Source organism: Arachis hypogaea, chromosome 1 (genome assembly GCF_003086295.3).
Source record: "Arachis hypogaea cultivar Tifrunner chromosome 1, arahy.Tifrunner.gnm2.J5K5, whole genome shotgun sequence".
NCBI lineage: Eukaryota > Viridiplantae > Streptophyta > Magnoliopsida > Fabales > Fabaceae > Arachis > Arachis hypogaea.
The window spans coordinates 13004391-13023540 of record NC_092036.1 but is presented as its reverse complement, the minus strand read 5'-3'; the positions used below and the strand labels follow the sequence as shown (position 1 = coordinate 13023540).

Genomic DNA, 19150 nt, shown 5'->3' with positions numbered 1-19150 from the left:
TTGTCAAACTTTCCTACTATTATTATTATTATTATCTATCTTTATTTGCCCTTCTTTTACTTACATTATTGTCATAAAACATAGTCAAAAGTTTAAGATATAAATGATTATATATTTAAACCTTTTTTTTTTCGGATTTGAAGTATTATTATGTATAGAAATTTTTTTTTTGAAAAAATTATCTTAAGTTAAATTTTGTTCTTTGAACGTAACAAGGATCAAGTTTTAACTTTTTTATATGATAAAAGATTTTGATATTATTTGTAAAATTATTTATCATAAAAATTTAAATCAATACAAAAAAATATAAATAATTATAGCTGTAATATGTATGAAACATATAATCTAGAGAGAAGATGAATAAGATAATTAATGCGAGCAACTATCACATTTTGTCTTCTATAGCTAGGTAGTAGATGATTCTATGTTCTTTTATGCACTTTGATATGACACTTAAGTTGGTGTGTAAATTAATATAAACCCTAATATTATAATTTACAGATCAGCAAAATAGAAATTTTATAGTAATTGAAGTCAAATGAGCAACATGCGAAAATGAAAGTAGGAATTATTTAAGCAACATGTAATTATTAATTAATAAGGAGTTCCAAGATTGATGATGAGATGATATTTTGTTAATTTATTATAATACCATAAAGATTCTTATTGCTCCATGGTTAGTGCGTCTACTAATAGACTACTACTCCAGATAACCCTTTTATTCAAATAGCTTGCCAGTGTAGCAGTGTTAAAAATTGGTCAACTTAAGACAAGCTTTTGTTAGTTATAACTGTAAAGTATTTTAATCGCATGCTCCAAGTGCTTCATTATAATTATTTTATATTCATGATCTTAGCCTTCTTTAACATAATTGATTCTGGATAAACATTATTTATTTAAGTAGTGGACCACGTTAAGGAATATCCTTCACATTACTTTGATCGTTCCATTGTTCAAAACCTCATCTTTATTATTATTTTTTTTCGTTTTCTCTTGTTTATTATGGGAAAAATTTTAATTTATTTATAATCATTAAATTAAATCTAATAATGATCACATTAAACAAAGCCTTGTAGAGTTGTAGTGTGCTTCTCGTCTAGAAGTTGAAAACCCTCACACCAATAATGACACTATTTTTGTAAAGAAAATTAGAAAACCCAGTCCAATATTCAATTGATCCAAGCCCAACTAACAAATGGAGTTTTAGGTTAACCATATTTGTGAGTCGGATTTGGATCTTCTAAAGTTTGAATTTCACTTTTGAGAATAAAATGTGATCTTCACCATTAATTTCATATGTGGGACCAAGAATAAATATGAAAGAGAAACTATTCAACGATAAAAGAACACACTTTATTCTCTAAAATAAAATTCAAACATTAGAGGATACAAAATCTTTGTGAGTCACGGTCTGTATTAGTGACGATAAGTTCCACCTGTGCCAACAAGAAAGGTTCTCACACCTTATTATTTACATCTACGCTTCTTGCTTCAAAATTCGACTATATATACATCATCTTGATTGGTGGCTTTCCCTCTTATAGTATATGTTCATACACACACATATATATGTATGGTGGTTGAAGCAAGGTTGTTTGCCTTGCCTTGCACAATTGCTATATATTTGAAACTATATTGTTACAGTTAAAACCACAAGAGAGGTTAGTTAGTAGAGGAGAGATTTAGAACATAGTACACAAAAGAAGTGATGACTCCTTGATCTATGAAGATGTTTGAACCATTGGTGTAGGTACTATATTGAGATTTACTTTTATGTTATTTTTTTTGTTGATTTTAATTATAAAATTATGTTAAAAGTTATTCGATTATGTTCTAGTCTGTAATTACTTATGTTTGCTTATTTATATTTGTAGAAAAAAATTAGAGAGATTGAATAATATGAAAAATCTTTTAAAATGTTGTCTCAAAATAATTCGTTTGTTCAAACTCAAAAAGAGTATTCAGTAAAGTGTACGATGTGAGTTTTAAATTATTGGTAAATTAAATTTCTAATTATATTTAGATAAATCAAATCCTCATGATATCTACTAGTAACAATTATTGGTGGATTAAGTTTCTAATTATTTTTATCATTAGAGAAACAAGTTCTAATTAGAAGTAGGTATTTAGTATTTACTGAGAATCTATTTGTCTTACTAAAATACAGAGTTTTGAACAATTATTACTAAACAATGTCATTATGTGTGTTTTGGTAGGACACTTTTTTGTCTGTTATTGAGACATGGTATCATCATGACCATATCACTCACTTAACGAAATTTTTTTTTTATCAATAGTCAATGACTCTAATAACTAATGAAAGGATCTATACATAGTGATATTACATTATTATTAATTCCAAATAAAATGCATGCTGATATATATAAATTTAGTAGTCATATATATATACCAACATTCATTTAATATATGATACGTTAATAAAAATAGTTATTAATTATCTCATGCATAATTATTAAAAAGTTTTAGTGACAATTATCGATAAATATATAACTATTAAATATAAATTAAATAAAATATATAATAATCATTATATGATTGTAACTAAAAATTTGTTACTAAAACTAATTTTTGTCGTAGTGCATAAATATGCATATGCATGTACACTCTATGTGGTAGTGTGTAGGAAATTGATGAGTTTAATTAATGATTTATTGTTTTGACCTATAATAAGGTATGTGCAAGTGCTTAAGATGTTGGAACTTGGAACGTGTCCTCCATGCATGGAGAGTAAATTATATGTATCGAGCAAGTACATGCAATGATCATTTATTCCCATCCCTCAATTAGAAACGTACCCTTTAATTCTTCATACTACTTCCTATTCATAATTATTTGTCCTTGTAAACGATCATGATTCAGCTATATATATATACATTGGGTGGCAGCCACACTACTAGCTACTATTGCTTAGGTGGCCATGGCAACTTCTCCATCAATATTAAATAACTTCTACGAGGTTGCAACCTTCCTCTATATGTGCTTTCACCATTCTCTTAGCAAATTAAAAATCTAAGATATATATGCAGCTTTTCATTGATGAAAAATGACCAAATACTCGAGTTAAGAATAACAAGTGTTGAATTTCCTCGATTTTAGATTATTGATGGTGACTTGTTTTGGTTTTATTAAATTACAACGAGTTTAATGTATATATATAGTCTAATAGTTTTCTTGAATTTCATGTTGTTTATCAAAATGTGATTTATTACGGGTTTGAAATTTATCATGTTAACTAGATTTTATAACATGGGCCTAAATTCATTGTTTAAGATAAAAGAAAGGACTCTAAATATACACTAAAATTTGTTATAATATAAAATACATATAAAAATATAAAATATATACTAAAAATAAATTAAATTATATATATTTATATATAAAAATATGATAACTAATTTTAATAGCTGGATTTAGTTTATATACAATACTTTTGAGGATTTGTCATTTTTTTCATGTTTAGTGATAATTTTAAACTACCACTAAATGATTTTGTGCTAGATATATTACGTATTGTTAAATGGGATCATTTTCAATAAAAAGATGGATTTTAATATTTTCTATCTTTATTTTTAAGTAATTTAGCCAAACAATCATAAATATTAAAAGATTTTCATTCTCAAATATAATCAAAAGGATATATATAGTCATAATTTTTAAGAAGTTAATAAAAATATTATTTATATATAAAATTCATGATTAAAATTAGTTATTATATATTTATATGTATATATATTATTTAATTTATTTTTAATATATATTTTATATTATAATATATATTTTATATTAATAATTGATTTTGTAGTTAATTTTGATATGTATCTGATATAGCTAGAGATAAGATATATAATTGTCAACTTCCAACATGGACAACATATACCGCGTAGCTCCCACTAATGAAAGCAACAACATTTTCTTTGAAGAAATATAATCTATTTCTTTAATTGTCTTTCTAATCGCCACCTAAGTAGCAATAAACTTTGAATAAAATATGAGTTTTGTTAGGGAATTAATAAAATATTTATATAATATGTATAATAGTTTATATGAATTAAAAAATAAATATTATTTATACTATTTAGAATAATTATTAAATTATTTTTTGGATTTATTAAGAATCAAATTCTTGAATTTTTTAATTTAGAATTTTAATATTATATCGTGATACTATTCATCCAAAATATTTCAATTGATAAGAAAAAATAACACTAATAATTATATATCTAATACTGAATTAGACATTCTTAAATTTCTATTGTACACATTATACAAATATTTTATTAGGTCATACTTTCGCATAAAATATATACAATAAGGAAAAGATATAGCATTATATTTTTTTTCTTATTTATGGAATAAATATCCAATAATGTAGGCATGGTAGTTAGCCGATGATAATTATAACCATTATTATTTATTATATTTGGTTGATCCGAGATGATTCTAAATCAATGAAATATTGGATTGACTCGATCAGCATATATTGAAATTATTTGTAGGTTCAATAAATGCTGTAAAATCATGTAGTATGAATTTGGTGATAACACAAATTAAAATATGTAAGGAAAATTCTAAGTGATATTTATTGTGTATATATATATATAAGAGAGAGTGTGTTACTTGGCATCATGTAATGTATATATAACGCCCAACAAGAACTTGAGTGACAGGTCATTATAATCGTCTCAGTGCTCCAATTTAGATATCATATCATCATACGCATACAATTAAATAAAAGGAGTAATGTCCTTCCAATGGATTATGCATATTGGATGTGATTTAATTTATAAACAGTAGTGATGATGAGTTATATTAATGGCTAAGTAGTTGGGAGAATTCTGGACAGGGAAAAATGACCAAATGCATTCAATATTAATCATGTTAGATATATAAAATCAGTTATTAATAAAATTAGTTATTAATATAAAATATTTATTAAAATATAAAATATATATTAAATATGAATTAAACTATATATATTAATTAATTTTAATATACAAATAACATTTTTATTCAGTATACATATTGTACTAAAATTATAATATAAAAAACCAAATTTGAATTTCAAGAATGTTAATGACCTAACGCTTTCATGAATTGACTACTTGACAATCACCATCAACTTCCGATGTTAATTGTACTTTTTCTTATTATTAATTATTTTCATGTGTTGAATTTATATACTACTAATTTGCATGCAATACAAGTTAAAGTCATTATCATCTATCTGTAGCATACAAGTTGAGATGATACCTAACTTATCCTAGTCAATTAATTAGGGCACTAATTTATTAGCCGAACCAAACTGAAGAATCATGATCCAAAAATTATTAACATAATTGGTGGCTAGGAAAAAAGATGTGCCAAACTGCCAATAGCTGGAAGCCTAGAAATGTTCTAATGAATTTTGATGGAGGAAAATTTCTAAGGATGCATGTACAATTGTACATACATCAAAACAAAACAAATTATTGAAAATTATTCTAGTTGTATATGAATTGTGACCGTTAAGTAAAGGGAAAAGTATATATAAATTATAATTTTAATAAATATATAATTAGATCTTTATATTTTTTTGTCATAAAATTATTCATTTTAAAAATTTAAGTTAATAAAAAAAAAATAACATTAATGATTATATCTCTAACATTTTTATTTAGATTTCTACATCACTTTTAATTTTGTAATTAGATATTTATTAATATAAAAAAATTAGAATTAATAGAATATTTTTTTACAAATTAAAAAAGTATATAATTAAGAACCTAATTAGAGCTTTGACTACTATATAATTTTTAAGAAAAATATTCTATTAATTTTAATATTTTTGACAAAAAAATCTAATTATAAAATTAAACAATATAAAAATCTAACTACAAATTTAATAAAATTATAAAGATTAATAGAATAATTAAATAAAAAATAATAAATAAAGAATTCATAAAATAAAAAATTTATTAACTTAATATTTTAAATTAGATATCACATCTTCTTATTTTTATATTCTCTCATTTAATTATTCCTTACAAAATTTTCAATGGTCGACAGCTTTCTATGATAACTGTTAAATTGATCATGTAGAAGGCAAAACAAAAGAATAATCAAACTATAGATAGATAGATAGATATCCAAAGTGTATTTTATTCAATAAGCAATTTATCACTCATATTATCTCTTCAATTCTCATATATAGATCCACTCTTTGGAAACCTAATTTAATAGCGAGTTAGATATTCCAAAAAATATAAAATAAATAAAATTTTGATTAAGGCCAACTTATTCATTTTTAATTAACTAATAAACTAAATGTCAAATAAGAACCTATTTTTATACTGCAAAACCGAACTTAAATGACTTGTGTTGTAATATATTTCCATAAGCATATATTATATATAGATAGTACTACACTTTTACCGGTAACAAACGCCATCATTTGTCCAAATTAACCAATGTCTACTACAAGAGTTAACGTCATTGGCATAACATCATTGTCTTTATTGATTGTTATTTGTGGTCTAAAATAATAAAAAAGGCAATATCTTAAATTGGTTCAACAATTTTTGTTTCCAGAAAAAATATGTTTTGACAAAATCAAACAAATTCGTTTATGATATTTTAGAATTTTAGACAACTTAATTTTTAATAGAATATAATAAAAAATTATCCCTAAATATTTTTTGAAGTGACAATTATTTTTATTTTTATAAAAATTAATATAGTTAAGGGACTAAATATTTTTAAATTTTAAAATATAAAAGATGATTAATTTGTCTTTTTATTTTATTAAAATATAATTTTGTCTAATATTATTCTAAAAATTTAAAGTGTCAACGAGAAAGGCTATATTGAGATTTAATTCAGGTCTTTGTTTTAATTTGTCATAATTGAAAAACATTTAAATAATAAAAATATCTGACATTTATTATTCTATTTCTACGTTTGTATAAAATAAAAAAATATTTGAAAGATAATACAAAACCAGCTAAAGCAGCTAAACATAAAGTTATCGTGTTTTACTTTTTTTTTCTTAATTATCATTTATTTTATTTTACATTCTTTAATAATTATTTGACTAATTCAACGAATAATAGTAAATATAATAAATAATATATAATTGTGAATGTTACATATTTAAAATTATAAATATAAAATTAAATAAAATAACATTATGTTATTGTTATATTCATGTATTTAAAAAGTTTAATTTTAATACATTGATAATATATAATATTTTATATAATTATATAATTATATTAGATATTTTAAATGATCATTCTTACCATCAATAAAAGTAAAAAATATTTTAAATAATATAATTAAATACACATGTAATACACAGGGATCAAAATTAAATTTGTACGAAAGTGGTTTGAGATATATATGTTATCAGTTACCAATTGTTTTAGAAGGTATATGTGAGTGTATTGAAGTGGAGGAGGTATTTGAAAAAGCTCTATATATAATATATACAGAGTCTGGAGTGGTAGGAATTAGTAACTTTTGTATTTTGTAATTATTAATTAGTTATTAATAATATTTTTAATAGTATGAGAATATATTTAATAATAAAAAATCACTCATTTTTTTAAATAATTAAATACTAATCACAAAACACAAAAGTTGCTGATGTAGATTTTTTTTATATACAAATTTGATAAGTGATATTTTCTTTATTTTTTTGTTAATAACTATTGTAATTTTGTTATTCTTAAAAAGTGACCCAAGTATGTTTATCCCTTTTCAATTTTTAATGTATGTATGATATTTTGTAATTTAGTTATTAAAGGTTATATATATGTATCTGAATTGCAAAGAGCGGCGAGCAAGTTGTAAGTGCGTGTAAGGATGGAAGAGAATGATCGGAGAAATGGTAGCTTGAGGTTGGGAATGGGAATGGGAATGGGGTTGATGAAGAAAGTGCACACAGAAGATACAGTGGTTGTTGAGATTGATGATGATACGGATCAGATACTCCAAAGAAGAAGAAGAAGACAGAGCAGGCAGCGCCTCCTCCATGAGCTTCTAGAAGAAGACGATCACAAACTGTGCCGCCTGTCGGAGAGGCAGATGAAGTCACTGCTTGCTCTCACCGACACCATCTTGCCGTCAATAAAACCGCCGCCATCTTCTCAATCATCATCACTTTCCAACTTCTACAGCACTTCTGCTTCCATGCCTCCTACACCTCACCGTGTAACTTTTATATATCTTTTATGATCTTCTTTACATGCCTAATAATAATGTACAAGAAAAAGTTTAGGACAGCAATTTTTGTGTTTTGTGACCAATATTTAATCATAAAAAAAAGTGAGTGATTTCTTATTATTATTAGATGTAATTTCACACCATTAAAGACATTATTAATGATCAATTAATAATTACAAAACATAAAAATTACTGGTCCTAACACTCCTCTAATGTACAATTGTGTTTAATTATATATGCTTCAAATTCAATTTTTGCAGCTTGGGGTTTTGATAAGTGAGAAGCTGAAACACCCAAATACATGGCTGCTAAGGTTAACGCTGTGGCTACTATCCACATGGTTTGGGACATTCATACTCTCTGGAATTCCCAGCATCACAACCAGCTTCCCATTCTTCCACACCTTCCATCAACTTCCTCTTCACAACCGCCAACAAATCATGCAATCTTGGTCTCTCAGTTACTTTCGTCTCCTTAGGATGCTTTTTAGGACCATCAAGCTCCTTACCCTTCTTGTCTTCTTCACTCAGGTATACCACGCTATCACCTTATTATTAATTTCACTTTACATATTCATCAATTACTCCACAAATAAAATTAATAAAATGTTTCCTAACTAAAAAAAATTCTCCAAAAATAAGCAGAATTTATCTTATTAATATTTATTGAAACAGCCACAACAATTAATAAATCTTAAATATAAGATAAAATTTGACTTTTTTTTTCTTAACATTATCATAAAATTAATCCATATCTAAAGAAGAATAAATCTATATACAACTTCAAAATTTTATAGATTTTTTAGCAAAATACAACACAAAACACACTTTTAATTAAGAAAAAGAATAAGGAGCTAACTACAATTTAAGTCAATTTAAATTAACTTTTTATATTTTTAATTTTAAAATTCAAAAAATAAGAATAATAAAAAGTTATTTTTTTAAAATAAATCTCTTAATATTTTTAATTAATTGACTCTAATTGACTACTCTCTTAGTTGACTCCCTAACAAAACCGATAAATTAATATAATGTACTACTATTCTCTCGTGTGTTTTCTTCTTGGAGTTTTCTTTCTTCCCCACTTCATTAGTATGCTTTCAACGGTTTTCTTTTTTTTTTTTTTTTCTTGGTTCCTCTCCTATATATGGTCACTCTTTGTGTTGGCATCTTGATAATCAATTCGTTCGGACATGCTATAAATTAAAGGCGTGTGCAATTAATTTTATATACATAAATAGAGAGGCATGCAAAATATATAGCTGAAAATAAATACACAGTAATAAATAGTCATGTATACATGTACGTACGCCATCTGTTCATGCAAACTTTGTTGTATGATAGGCGTGGCAATTTCATGTTTTCAGTTGTCATTGCAAACATTAATTACGAGGTCAATCTTATGATGTTTATTACTTAGTATTTAATTTTTGTTTAGTTTATTTTTTATAATAAATTTAAAATATTTAAAACTTATTCATTTTTATATTTTTAACTTAAATATAATTATTTAATATTTTCAATAATTAAATATTAACTTTTAAAATGCCATAACATATACCTAAATAGAAATATGTGATCTGCCTTTGTCTACAGTACTTTGTACGTAGAATAAATAGAAGGACCCACCTTCAATTTTTTTTAACACGTTCGATAAAACGGTAATATAAAAAATAATTTATTTTATTTAATATTTATTTATTTATTCTAAGATATATTAAATAAAATTTAAAATAATAAAATTTAACAGTATATAACTAATATTATTTTGTTATCAAATATTTTTAACAATAAAAAAAAATTTTAAGGTTAGAAAAATGTTTTGATAATGTCTCTCTTTACCTGATTTTACGTATTATATTTAATATTTATTTTGTAAGAAAAGAATGGCATTGATTATCATCTCTCCTAATATATTTAACAAATATTCTTACTGATACGTGTTAATAAAACTGTCATTAAAAGAAAAGGGATAGACAAGAGAAGAGTTGTAGAGAAGCAATTTAAGTAGACTAATAATTGTCTCCATCTAAGAATTTTATTTACACTAATTAATATTAATTAATTATAAATTAATTTTCTGTACTTGTTAAGTATGATAGTGCCATTGTGTTATCTCAAAAATGGTAGCCTGTTAATTATATGTCTGATAGTTAGATAAGACAGACCTCATTATAAGTATCTCTCACTCCATCCCTACCAGCATGCATAAATGTTTCTGTTTTTCTGTTTCACTTCTCGGATGATCAATTTTAAAGAACGTTGTCAACAATAATTAAATTCCAGTATTTATAATAAATTAGTAAAATTATAAAATAAAATTAAATTTTAATATTTAAAATATTTATCAAATAAATTAAATTTTTATAGTGAATGTTTTTATTATTTATTAATATAACATCATATTTTAAATAATAAATATATTTATTTATTAAATTATATGAAATAATTAAATAAATTATATTTTTCAATTAAAATTTTTTTCAACTAAAATTTATTTGATCTCCTTTGGAAGAAAAGTATGTTGTATCCTTAATTCCTTATAAAGTAGAAGATTGAAATTAGAGCCTACATACAATTAATAAAGTCATTGACACAAAAATAAAATAAATTATCTACTAAAAACTCATAAATATTTTTATTCAAAATTTAACAAAAATAAATTTATGTAACATAAATATTTATTTGTCAAAATAAAAATATATATATATAAACACGTTTCTCAGATACAACACAGAAAATTAACGCACACACATATTATATAAAAATAAGAACCAGTCAAGAACAAGAACAATACCTTTTGATGGTTAAGAAGAAAAAATAAGAAGAAAGGTGCTGCAGGCACCGATAGAGATATTGAGGAAGATGGTGTGTGTGTTGAGGAACGAGAGGTGTTGAAAAAAAATGAATGAGTAAATAAAAATAATTAGGTGATTTATTGGATATTTTAGATATTTTATATTTTAAGTAAAATATCTTAATAAAATAAAATTTTAAATTAGATTTATTTGAGTATAATCTAATTTTAAGAGAAAATAATAAAATTGAATTAAATTTTATCTTCCATACTAAAATATATTATAAGACTAATAAATTGATTCAATATTTCATTATCAATTTCTTGGTAGAAAAAAAAGTCTATACCATAAAATCGATTTTAGTCAAAATAAAAAAGAAATATATAATATAATCGTAACCATAAAATACGATTCTAATCATTCGTACACTATGTACTAGAAAGTATGATGTAGCATTCTTGGCTGGACAGCCTCTGGAATTTCATTTAAATTAATTTTAATTTTTTTTTATTTCTATAAGACAGTAATTCAATTGAAGTGTACATGGTCCCACCATGAAACACACATAACATAAGATATTAATATTGAGTGCAGTAGTAGCTAGGTTAATTCACCCAAGGCAACCACCCACACATTGATTTTCTATTCTATGGGCATCGCACGTCCCTTTCATATAAATTTTTCAAGTAGACTCTCCTTTTCATAAGCTGGTTTTGGCAAAACTGAATTTCTGGAACCATGCATCTTAAGTTTCTCTGCCTCTTCTTAATTGTATAGTACACTGCTTCCAAATAATAAATGTTGTGTCAGTACATGAAATACTATAGGGCATGAAACTATCAAAGTATCAAACCAATATTGGAAACCTCTTCCTTCCATCCCTAAGCTTCCATTTAATTTTCATGAAAGTTATATACATCTTCCATCAGTGCCAAAAGAAAATGTGATAAAACGCTTAACATGACAATAACGTATGAATGCTAGCTACATTAAGATCATTTTGATGCATTATGCACAAAATCATATCACTTTGAGTATAGTTTTCTATTAATAGTTTCTACTTTCTACTTTGCAGACAGCTTTTAATTAAACCTAAACTGTTTACAAGAAGATAAGATATACTTACACAATAATCTTAATCTATCAAAGAAAAAGTTTACATGGAGTGGAGGCTTAAGAGTTAAGAGTACGTAAGTTTGAAAGAGCATCATTACATTTTTTTTATCTTCTATAATAAAAATATTATATTAGAGGATAAATATTTTTTATTAATGTTAACTAATATTTTATTTTATACTATTACAATTTAAAATTTAATATAAAAATATATTTATTAACTAAGTATTTATCAAAAATAATAAATTTTATTAATTAAGTAGCATCGTTCCTTCTATAATGCCCTGTGCAAGAAATGATGCAAGTGACCAAGAATATGTTATGGCTTGATCATATATACATATAGTTATAGTACTTACAAATATGTAGACCATTCTTACACACTTTAAAATATCTTCCTAACTACTAAATAATAAAATATTAAATTACTTTATAAAAGTTCAAAACATTGAAAGTATATACTTTTTATTAGCTAAGATGATATGCAATAACTCACTAGTGACTGGTGAAAGCAATATTCCCCCATTCTCCATATATTATTTATGTAATATATATATTACCTGTACACTAAAATTAGAGTTATTAAAATCAGTCACTAGTATAAAATATATGTTAAAATTTAAATATATATTAAAAGTAAATTAAATTACATATGTTTTTATACATAAATATATTGATGGTTAATTTTAGTGGCTAATTTTAATGTGTGAATAACTTTTTTTATTATTTATGGATTTTTTTTCCATGGTTTCTTTCTTTCTATTTTTTATTTAAAATAAAGGGGTAAATAGTAGACAGCAAATAGAATTTCTAAAAGCACAGTGGGTTAATGAATGTCCAAGGTCCAAATTAAAGTCCAAAAGCCGTATACATATTTTCCTAAGGTAGAAGCCCATTAAAGAGATGACATATTAATATATTAGTATATTATGAAAGGTCCATGATCATGTCCAAAAAATGAAAAAGAAAGGTCCATGACTATGACTACTGCCACCTCTTTTATTTGTGCAGGTAGATGAATCAGGAGAAAATCAATCATGGAATGCAATTGGATATAGTGGACCTGATCCTGACTTCAAATCATCAAAAGAGAATGATACTAATGTGGATGGTGAAGAAGCTATGGGACCCCTTTACAAAGGCGTTGTCCATTTGAACTCCCAAAGAAGAGAAAGCATTGCAGAGTCTCTAAGAACATTTGGGTTCTGTGTCTCGTTATTGAGTCCTAGGAAGGAAAGTAGCATATCATCTCCATCTCTATCTATTGAATGTGATGCAGTTGTTATAGGTTCCGGTTCAGGAGGTGGCGTAGTAGCCGGAGTGTTAGCAAAAGCCGGTTACAAAGTTCTTGTTTTGGAGAAAGGAGGCTATTCTGCTAGGAACAATCTTTCCCTTCTTGAAGGCCCATCCATGGATGAAATGTACCTTTCTAATGGTCTGGTTGCAACTGATGACATGTCCGTGCTAATTCTAGCAGGTAAATACGTACTAATCAAGTAACTAACTTGCATGTCAAGTTACAATACTATCTAGTCACTTGATTCTCAACATGCAGGTTCCACAGTTGGTGGAGGCTCTGCAATAAACTGGTCAGCAAGCATCAAGACCCCAAAACATGTGTGCAAGGAATGGTGTGAAAAGCACGAGCTAGAGCTATTTGAGAGTGAACTATACAAAGAAGCCATGGAAGTTGTGTGTGAGAAAATGGGGGTGCAATGCGAGGTAGAGGAGGAAGGTCTGAACAATGCAGTGTTAAGAAAAGGGTGTGAAGAAATGGGATATCCGGTGAGTAACATTCCAAGGAATGCGAAAAAAGATCACTATTGCGGTTGGTGTTGCTTTGGATGCAAGGATGGAAGGAAGAAAGGCACATCAGAAACATGGCTTGTTGACTTAGTGAAATCAGGTAACGGAGCAATTCTACCAAGCTGTGAGGCCATCCAAGTGCTCCATAAGAAGAAGAGAGGAGGCGCAAGAAGAATAGCAAAAGGGGTAGCCTTTCAATTTGTTGATCACAAAGGAAGCAAAGAGATTTGTGTTGTGGAGTCTAAGGTCACAATAGTTGCATGTGGAGCACTCTGCACTCCTCCATTGCTCAAGAGAAGTGGCCTCAAGAACCCCAACATAGGCAGACACCTCCACCTTCATCCCGTCGCCATGGCATGGGGCTCTTTCCCAAATACGGACACTGACACGGACACAGAAACCTGCTTCTCCTCTAAGAAGAGCTACGAAGGAGGGATTATGACAGCCATGTCAACCGTGGTGGCTGATATCGACAAATCCGGATACGGCGCATTGATACAAACACCTGCCCTGCATCCTGGCATGTTCTCAATCCTAATGCCATGGACTTCAGGAGCAGACGTGAAAGAAAGGATGCGCAAGTTTTCAAGAACTGCTCACGTTTTCGCTCTCGCCAGGGATCAAGGATCAGGAACGGTGAAGTCAGCAAGCAACATAAGATATCAAATGAAAGACGTGGACAAAGAGAATCTAAGGAGAGGAATGGAGAAAGTGCTGAGAATATTGGCGGGTGCTGGAGCTGAAGAAATAGGCACACATCACAACAAGGGAAGGGTGTTGAATGTGAAGAAAGTTAGTTACAAGGAGTTGGAGAAGTTTGTGAGGGAAGAGAGTTCAAGAATAGTGGTTGATGATGAAATATCAACGCCGTATTGTTCGGCACATCAGATGGGGAGTTGTAGAATGGGGAATGATCCAAAGGGTTCAGTTGTGAATCAAATGGGTGAGACATGGGAAGTTGAAGGTCTTTATGTGGCTGACACAAGTGTGTTCCCTACTGCTTTGGGTGTCAATCCAATGGTCACTGTTCAAGCCATTGCTTATTGCACTGCTCAATCTCTTCTTCAACTCCTTAAAAGAAAAATGTAATGTTTATTCTTGAGAGTAATATTAGTTACAATCTGTTATGAAGCTATGCTGAGCTGGCACTTTTCTGTTATGAATTCTGTGGTTAGTGCTGTATAGCTCGGGTATAAATAACTATTTTCATTCAAAAATAAATTCAGTTTAAGGTTAATTTTTTTTATATGAAAAAAATATTGATATTTTTGTTAGAAATGGAATTATTTGATGTAACTACAGATGAGTGGATTTTATAGGTGAGAAATTAACACATAGAGACGTGTTGTAATACATGGAAAAATGTGTTGAGCACATGGCAACATCCCAATCAACACATAAAAAAGCGTGTTGAATATTTTTACAATACTTTAATACATTTCAAATATCAATATTCAAATAAAACACGAATTCCACTCCGTGTTAAAAATAATTTCTGTTAGTTTAAAACTTGTTCTTATTTAATTGAAAAGAGAAATGAAACGCTCTGAGATGTGACAAAAGTTTCTTACACGTCAACAATGATGTGTAGAAACAACTGAATCAGAACCAGTTTTGGGGAAAATTCCATTCCATGCAGCTAATAACAACTGAATCCGTCGTATCAGAGTCACAGATTAGTCTAATGTTTGAATTTCACAAGCTTGTCAAAACTATTACATCAGAAAAGAAAGAAACGTTGCTTGATTGACCAATTCATGTACCCATAAATTATCTTTATAATAATTAATTACATCTAATCTAAGAGTTAATTATTTAATAATTCATGTGACTTTTCTGCAATATAATAGATAGATAAAGTCAATACGAGTGACTGTTGAGTGTTGAATTACTCGTGTAGATTTATTTGGTGAAGTGCTTACTGGTGTAGATAGAAAAATAAATAAACTAAAAAGCATATCCTAATCATATTCCTCGAATTTCCATTCTCTAATTTTCCAATTTTCACCGTACTTGAACGTAGCGTAAATCTGGAGGCAACATGCGAGGAAAGAACCTCATAATTTAATTATACATAAACATATTATAAAAGTATTTAATGATAAAGATTATCTTGTATATATATAAATAAACGGTTCCGCTACGTTACCAACAGCATATCTGCCAACTTCTGCCAACTCTTATTTATAATTGTGTTTTATGGAAGTGTGTTCATGGATGTGTCTAATAAAAATGTCTTTTTTATAACTGTATTTAATAAAAGTGTCTTTATAGATATATTTTCTGGATGTGTCTCTTTATATATGTATTTAAAATATATTAATTATTAGACACATCTACGAACACACTTCCATAAAACACAAATATAAATAAGAGTTGGCAGAAGTTGACAGATAATATGTTGGTACCCTATACTTTTCCATAAATAAATAAATGGTATTTTATTACCACCAGTTTTGGGGATGGAAGATTCCTTTGAAGGAGGGACATCTCAAAGCATTGCTGAAGTTGACCATCTACAAATTGGTATATGAAAGGCTCCATATTCTTTTTTCTATTTTAATTTATTCATATGATTCCACTCAACAAGTTACAATTTCTTGAAAGAAGGCCAATGGTAGCACAAGTCTTATTTGGAAGGAAAAAGTGTCAACCACCACAAAGGATTTGAACAACAACAACTTCATGGCAGTACCAAGTTATGTTTCTGTTCCTTGAGTACCTTATCTTACCTTAGCCTCCAACACAACACTTTTGTTCCTTCCTTATTCCCTTTTCTCAAGTCTCTTCATACAAACAACTTCGTTCTTGCAATCAACAACTTGTTCAACCATGGAAATTCCTTCTCCAAGGTGCAAATTCTCATTGATAATCATCTTCTTCATCATTTCCCTCTCCCTTGGCTTCGTTTCCTTCATCTTTTGCATAGCTGCTGAGTTAGTAAGGAATAAGGTATTGCATATAGTGCTTGATAATAATTAATAATACTTGGCTTGCTCTGTTCATTTGTTTGATACATTGATCATAACTCAACGTAGGAGGATGATCTCAGGTGGAATGGAAAGCTGTGTTATCTACCAACAAGTCCATCATTTGGATTGGGAATTGCAGCTTTGGTTACTCTCTTCATTGCTCACATAATTGGGAATACTATGATGTTCAAGAGCTCATGTTCTTCTAAGATACCTGCTCTTGCAAAGATTCTTTGGTTCATATCATGGTAACTTCATTTTTGCACTAGTTGTTGTTACTTCACAATCACAAACTTTATTTACTATTGGCTACCTTGTACTTGATCATATCATTTTCATGTTAAAATTGAACTAATTAAAGTTGATTTCTAGACTCAAAAAGATGTGGAAAGTGGACACAGCACCAAACCAATTAACTCAAATCCAGTTGTCAAATAGCATTTTCTTTTGTCTGGTATTGGCTTTAGTTTTTTTTTTTTTGTTGTGAAAGGCCAAATCATTTTAGGAAACTGTGTCCCTCGGTGCCCGCCACTATTATTGCCCACACCTAGGCAAAAACAATTATTATAAATATGCAAGCTATTATTTGGCATGTTAAATATCATGAAGATCATAATAATAAAAGTATAGTTTATGTATTTTTTATTATGCTTCATACATAAGTAAACACTTTTCCAATCTAAAGTGCAGAAATTACAAAATCAAAAGTGATGTTTGGCAGGCTCAGCTTTGGGATTGCAGTAATTTTGTTGATAGCAGCTACAAGCATGAGTAGAAGGCAGGTCTATGGAATGGGATGGTTGAATGGTGAATGCTACTTAGTCAAAGGAGGAACATATGCTGGCTCAGCCATATTGGTCCTACTCACAATTGGTTCTATAAATGCTTCAGCATTCTCAACAAGTCAATTTCATCTTACAAACAAAATACACAAACAAATGGGGTAACATATGTTATATATACTGATGTGGAATACTCAAACACAAATTAAAGAAGCACAAAACCATACACCATATTTTTCTTGGTTTAAATCAAACAAGAGGCAAAATTCCAAGGTCAACATTGTCATCCCAAGGAAGAGGCTTCTTTTCTTTTTCAATGATTACAATTCTTTTATTATAAAATATTTACTCTGTCTTGTATAGCAATTTAGATGAGATGGATTTACACTTCATCTAAAGATTGAGAAATGTATATTTATACAGAACAGAGTAAATATACACAATTTTTTTTTCTTATTTTGAATGAAGGAAACAGGTGACATAGCCCCACTAGAACTAGCTTATCCAAAATGCAATGTCTCCAGAGGAATAATATTTTGTTTTGTTTTGTCAACTTACACAAGAAAGAGACATTTCATTTGTACACATTCTATTCTATCATTCAAACATGGCGCCTACCTCACATAAGAACTCCTCTTCTTATTGGATACCACCAACTATCTATAGATTAATTGTTTTTGTTTTTCTGTGTAATTCATTTCATTTTATTTTTACAAACACCCAATAGTTTATTGGCGGGGCCAAAATTAAAGTTTGTACATCTTTCTATCGTGTTTAATTAGACTTTATTCCAAGTATCTAAATGACATTATTCTTCCCAAACTTTTTCATTTCCTAGTTGCACCCATCACTTTATGCAATTGCACGGGTTATTATCAGAAAAAAGTAACAGTTCCAAGATTTGTCAAGCAAGGCAAGGAATCATAATTTCACCCACGAAGAATAGGCATCATTCAAAACTCAAAAGACTAGCTCACAATCATAAAAATAATAATTTGAAAACTCTCTTTTACGAAAAGCTTAACTAATGGACCGTGGTCAACATTCCGAGCACAAGATTCAATTCACAATAATGCTAACATGTTACATTTCATTTGATCACCTCTTTTGTAAATTTTCTTTTGCAAAATGGACAAGATGTTGGTAATATTTTGAAAAATTACTTACAAATCATCATGGTTTGAGTAAAAACTATATGTGTCATATAAGTTTTGTCTGAATCCATAATTTTGAAGTTCTGAACTTTGAACCGAATATAAGCTGCTCAGTGTCAGTGGTTACTCGATTATGGAACAGTTTAAAAAAATTAAGCTTCTTTATTAAAAAGAAGTTAGTGATTTCTTTTTAAATAATATTTTAGAAAGGAAAAAAAAACAAAAATAGATAGATATATAGATAATAGATATAATATCCAATCGAAAAAGAAAAAGAAAGATAGAAATTCTAGCTAATAC

At 27.8% G+C, this 19150-nt stretch overlaps 2 protein-coding genes across 2 annotated transcripts; both read left to right on the top strand.

Annotated features, from left to right (window-relative positions):
• The first annotated feature begins 1549 nt into the window (after positions 1-1549).
• Positions 1550-15179, top strand: LOC112797792 (long-chain-alcohol oxidase FAO4A). Its single transcript, XM_025840885.3, has 5 exons — positions 1550-1750; positions 7833-8211; positions 8484-8753; positions 13148-13613; positions 13692-15179. The coding sequence occupies exons 2-5, from the start codon at positions 7864-7866 to the stop codon at positions 15029-15031; spliced, it is 2424 nt and encodes an 807-aa protein (XP_025696670.1). The 5' UTR covers positions 1550-1750; positions 7833-7863; the 3' UTR covers positions 15032-15179.
• A 1160-nt stretch (positions 15180-16339) lies between these two features.
• LOC112797777 (protein MODIFYING WALL LIGNIN-2) lies at positions 16340-18518 on the top strand. Its single transcript, XM_025840873.3, has 3 exons — positions 16340-16894; positions 16981-17162; positions 17636-18518. The coding sequence occupies exons 1-3, from the start codon at positions 16775-16777 to the stop codon at positions 17859-17861; spliced, it is 528 nt and encodes a 175-aa protein (XP_025696658.1). The 5' UTR covers positions 16340-16774; the 3' UTR covers positions 17862-18518.
• The last annotated feature ends 632 nt before the right edge of the window (positions 18519-19150 follow it).

Excerpts from the sequence above, each read along its gene's own strand:
- LOC112797792 (XM_025840885.3), top strand. The coding sequence starts at position 7,864 with ATGGAAGAGAATGATCGGAGAAATGGTAGCTTGAGGTTGGGAATGGGA. Across the intron at positions 8,754-13,147 it reads TTCTTGTCTTCTTCACTCAG|GTAGATGAATCAGGAGAAAA; the intron begins GTATACCACGCT and ends TTATTTGTGCAG. Across the intron at positions 13,614-13,691 it reads GTCCGTGCTAATTCTAGCAG|GTTCCACAGTTGGTGGAGGC; the intron begins GTAAATACGTAC and ends CTCAACATGCAG.
- LOC112797777 (XM_025840873.3), top strand. The coding sequence starts at position 16,775 with ATGGAAATTCCTTCTCCAAGGTGCAAATTCTCATTGATAATCATCTTC. Across the intron at positions 16,895-16,980 it reads CTGAGTTAGTAAGGAATAAG|GAGGATGATCTCAGGTGGAA; the intron begins GTATTGCATATA and ends AACTCAACGTAG. Across the intron at positions 17,163-17,635 it reads ATTCTTTGGTTCATATCATG|GCTCAGCTTTGGGATTGCAG; the intron begins GTAACTTCATTT and ends GATGTTTGGCAG.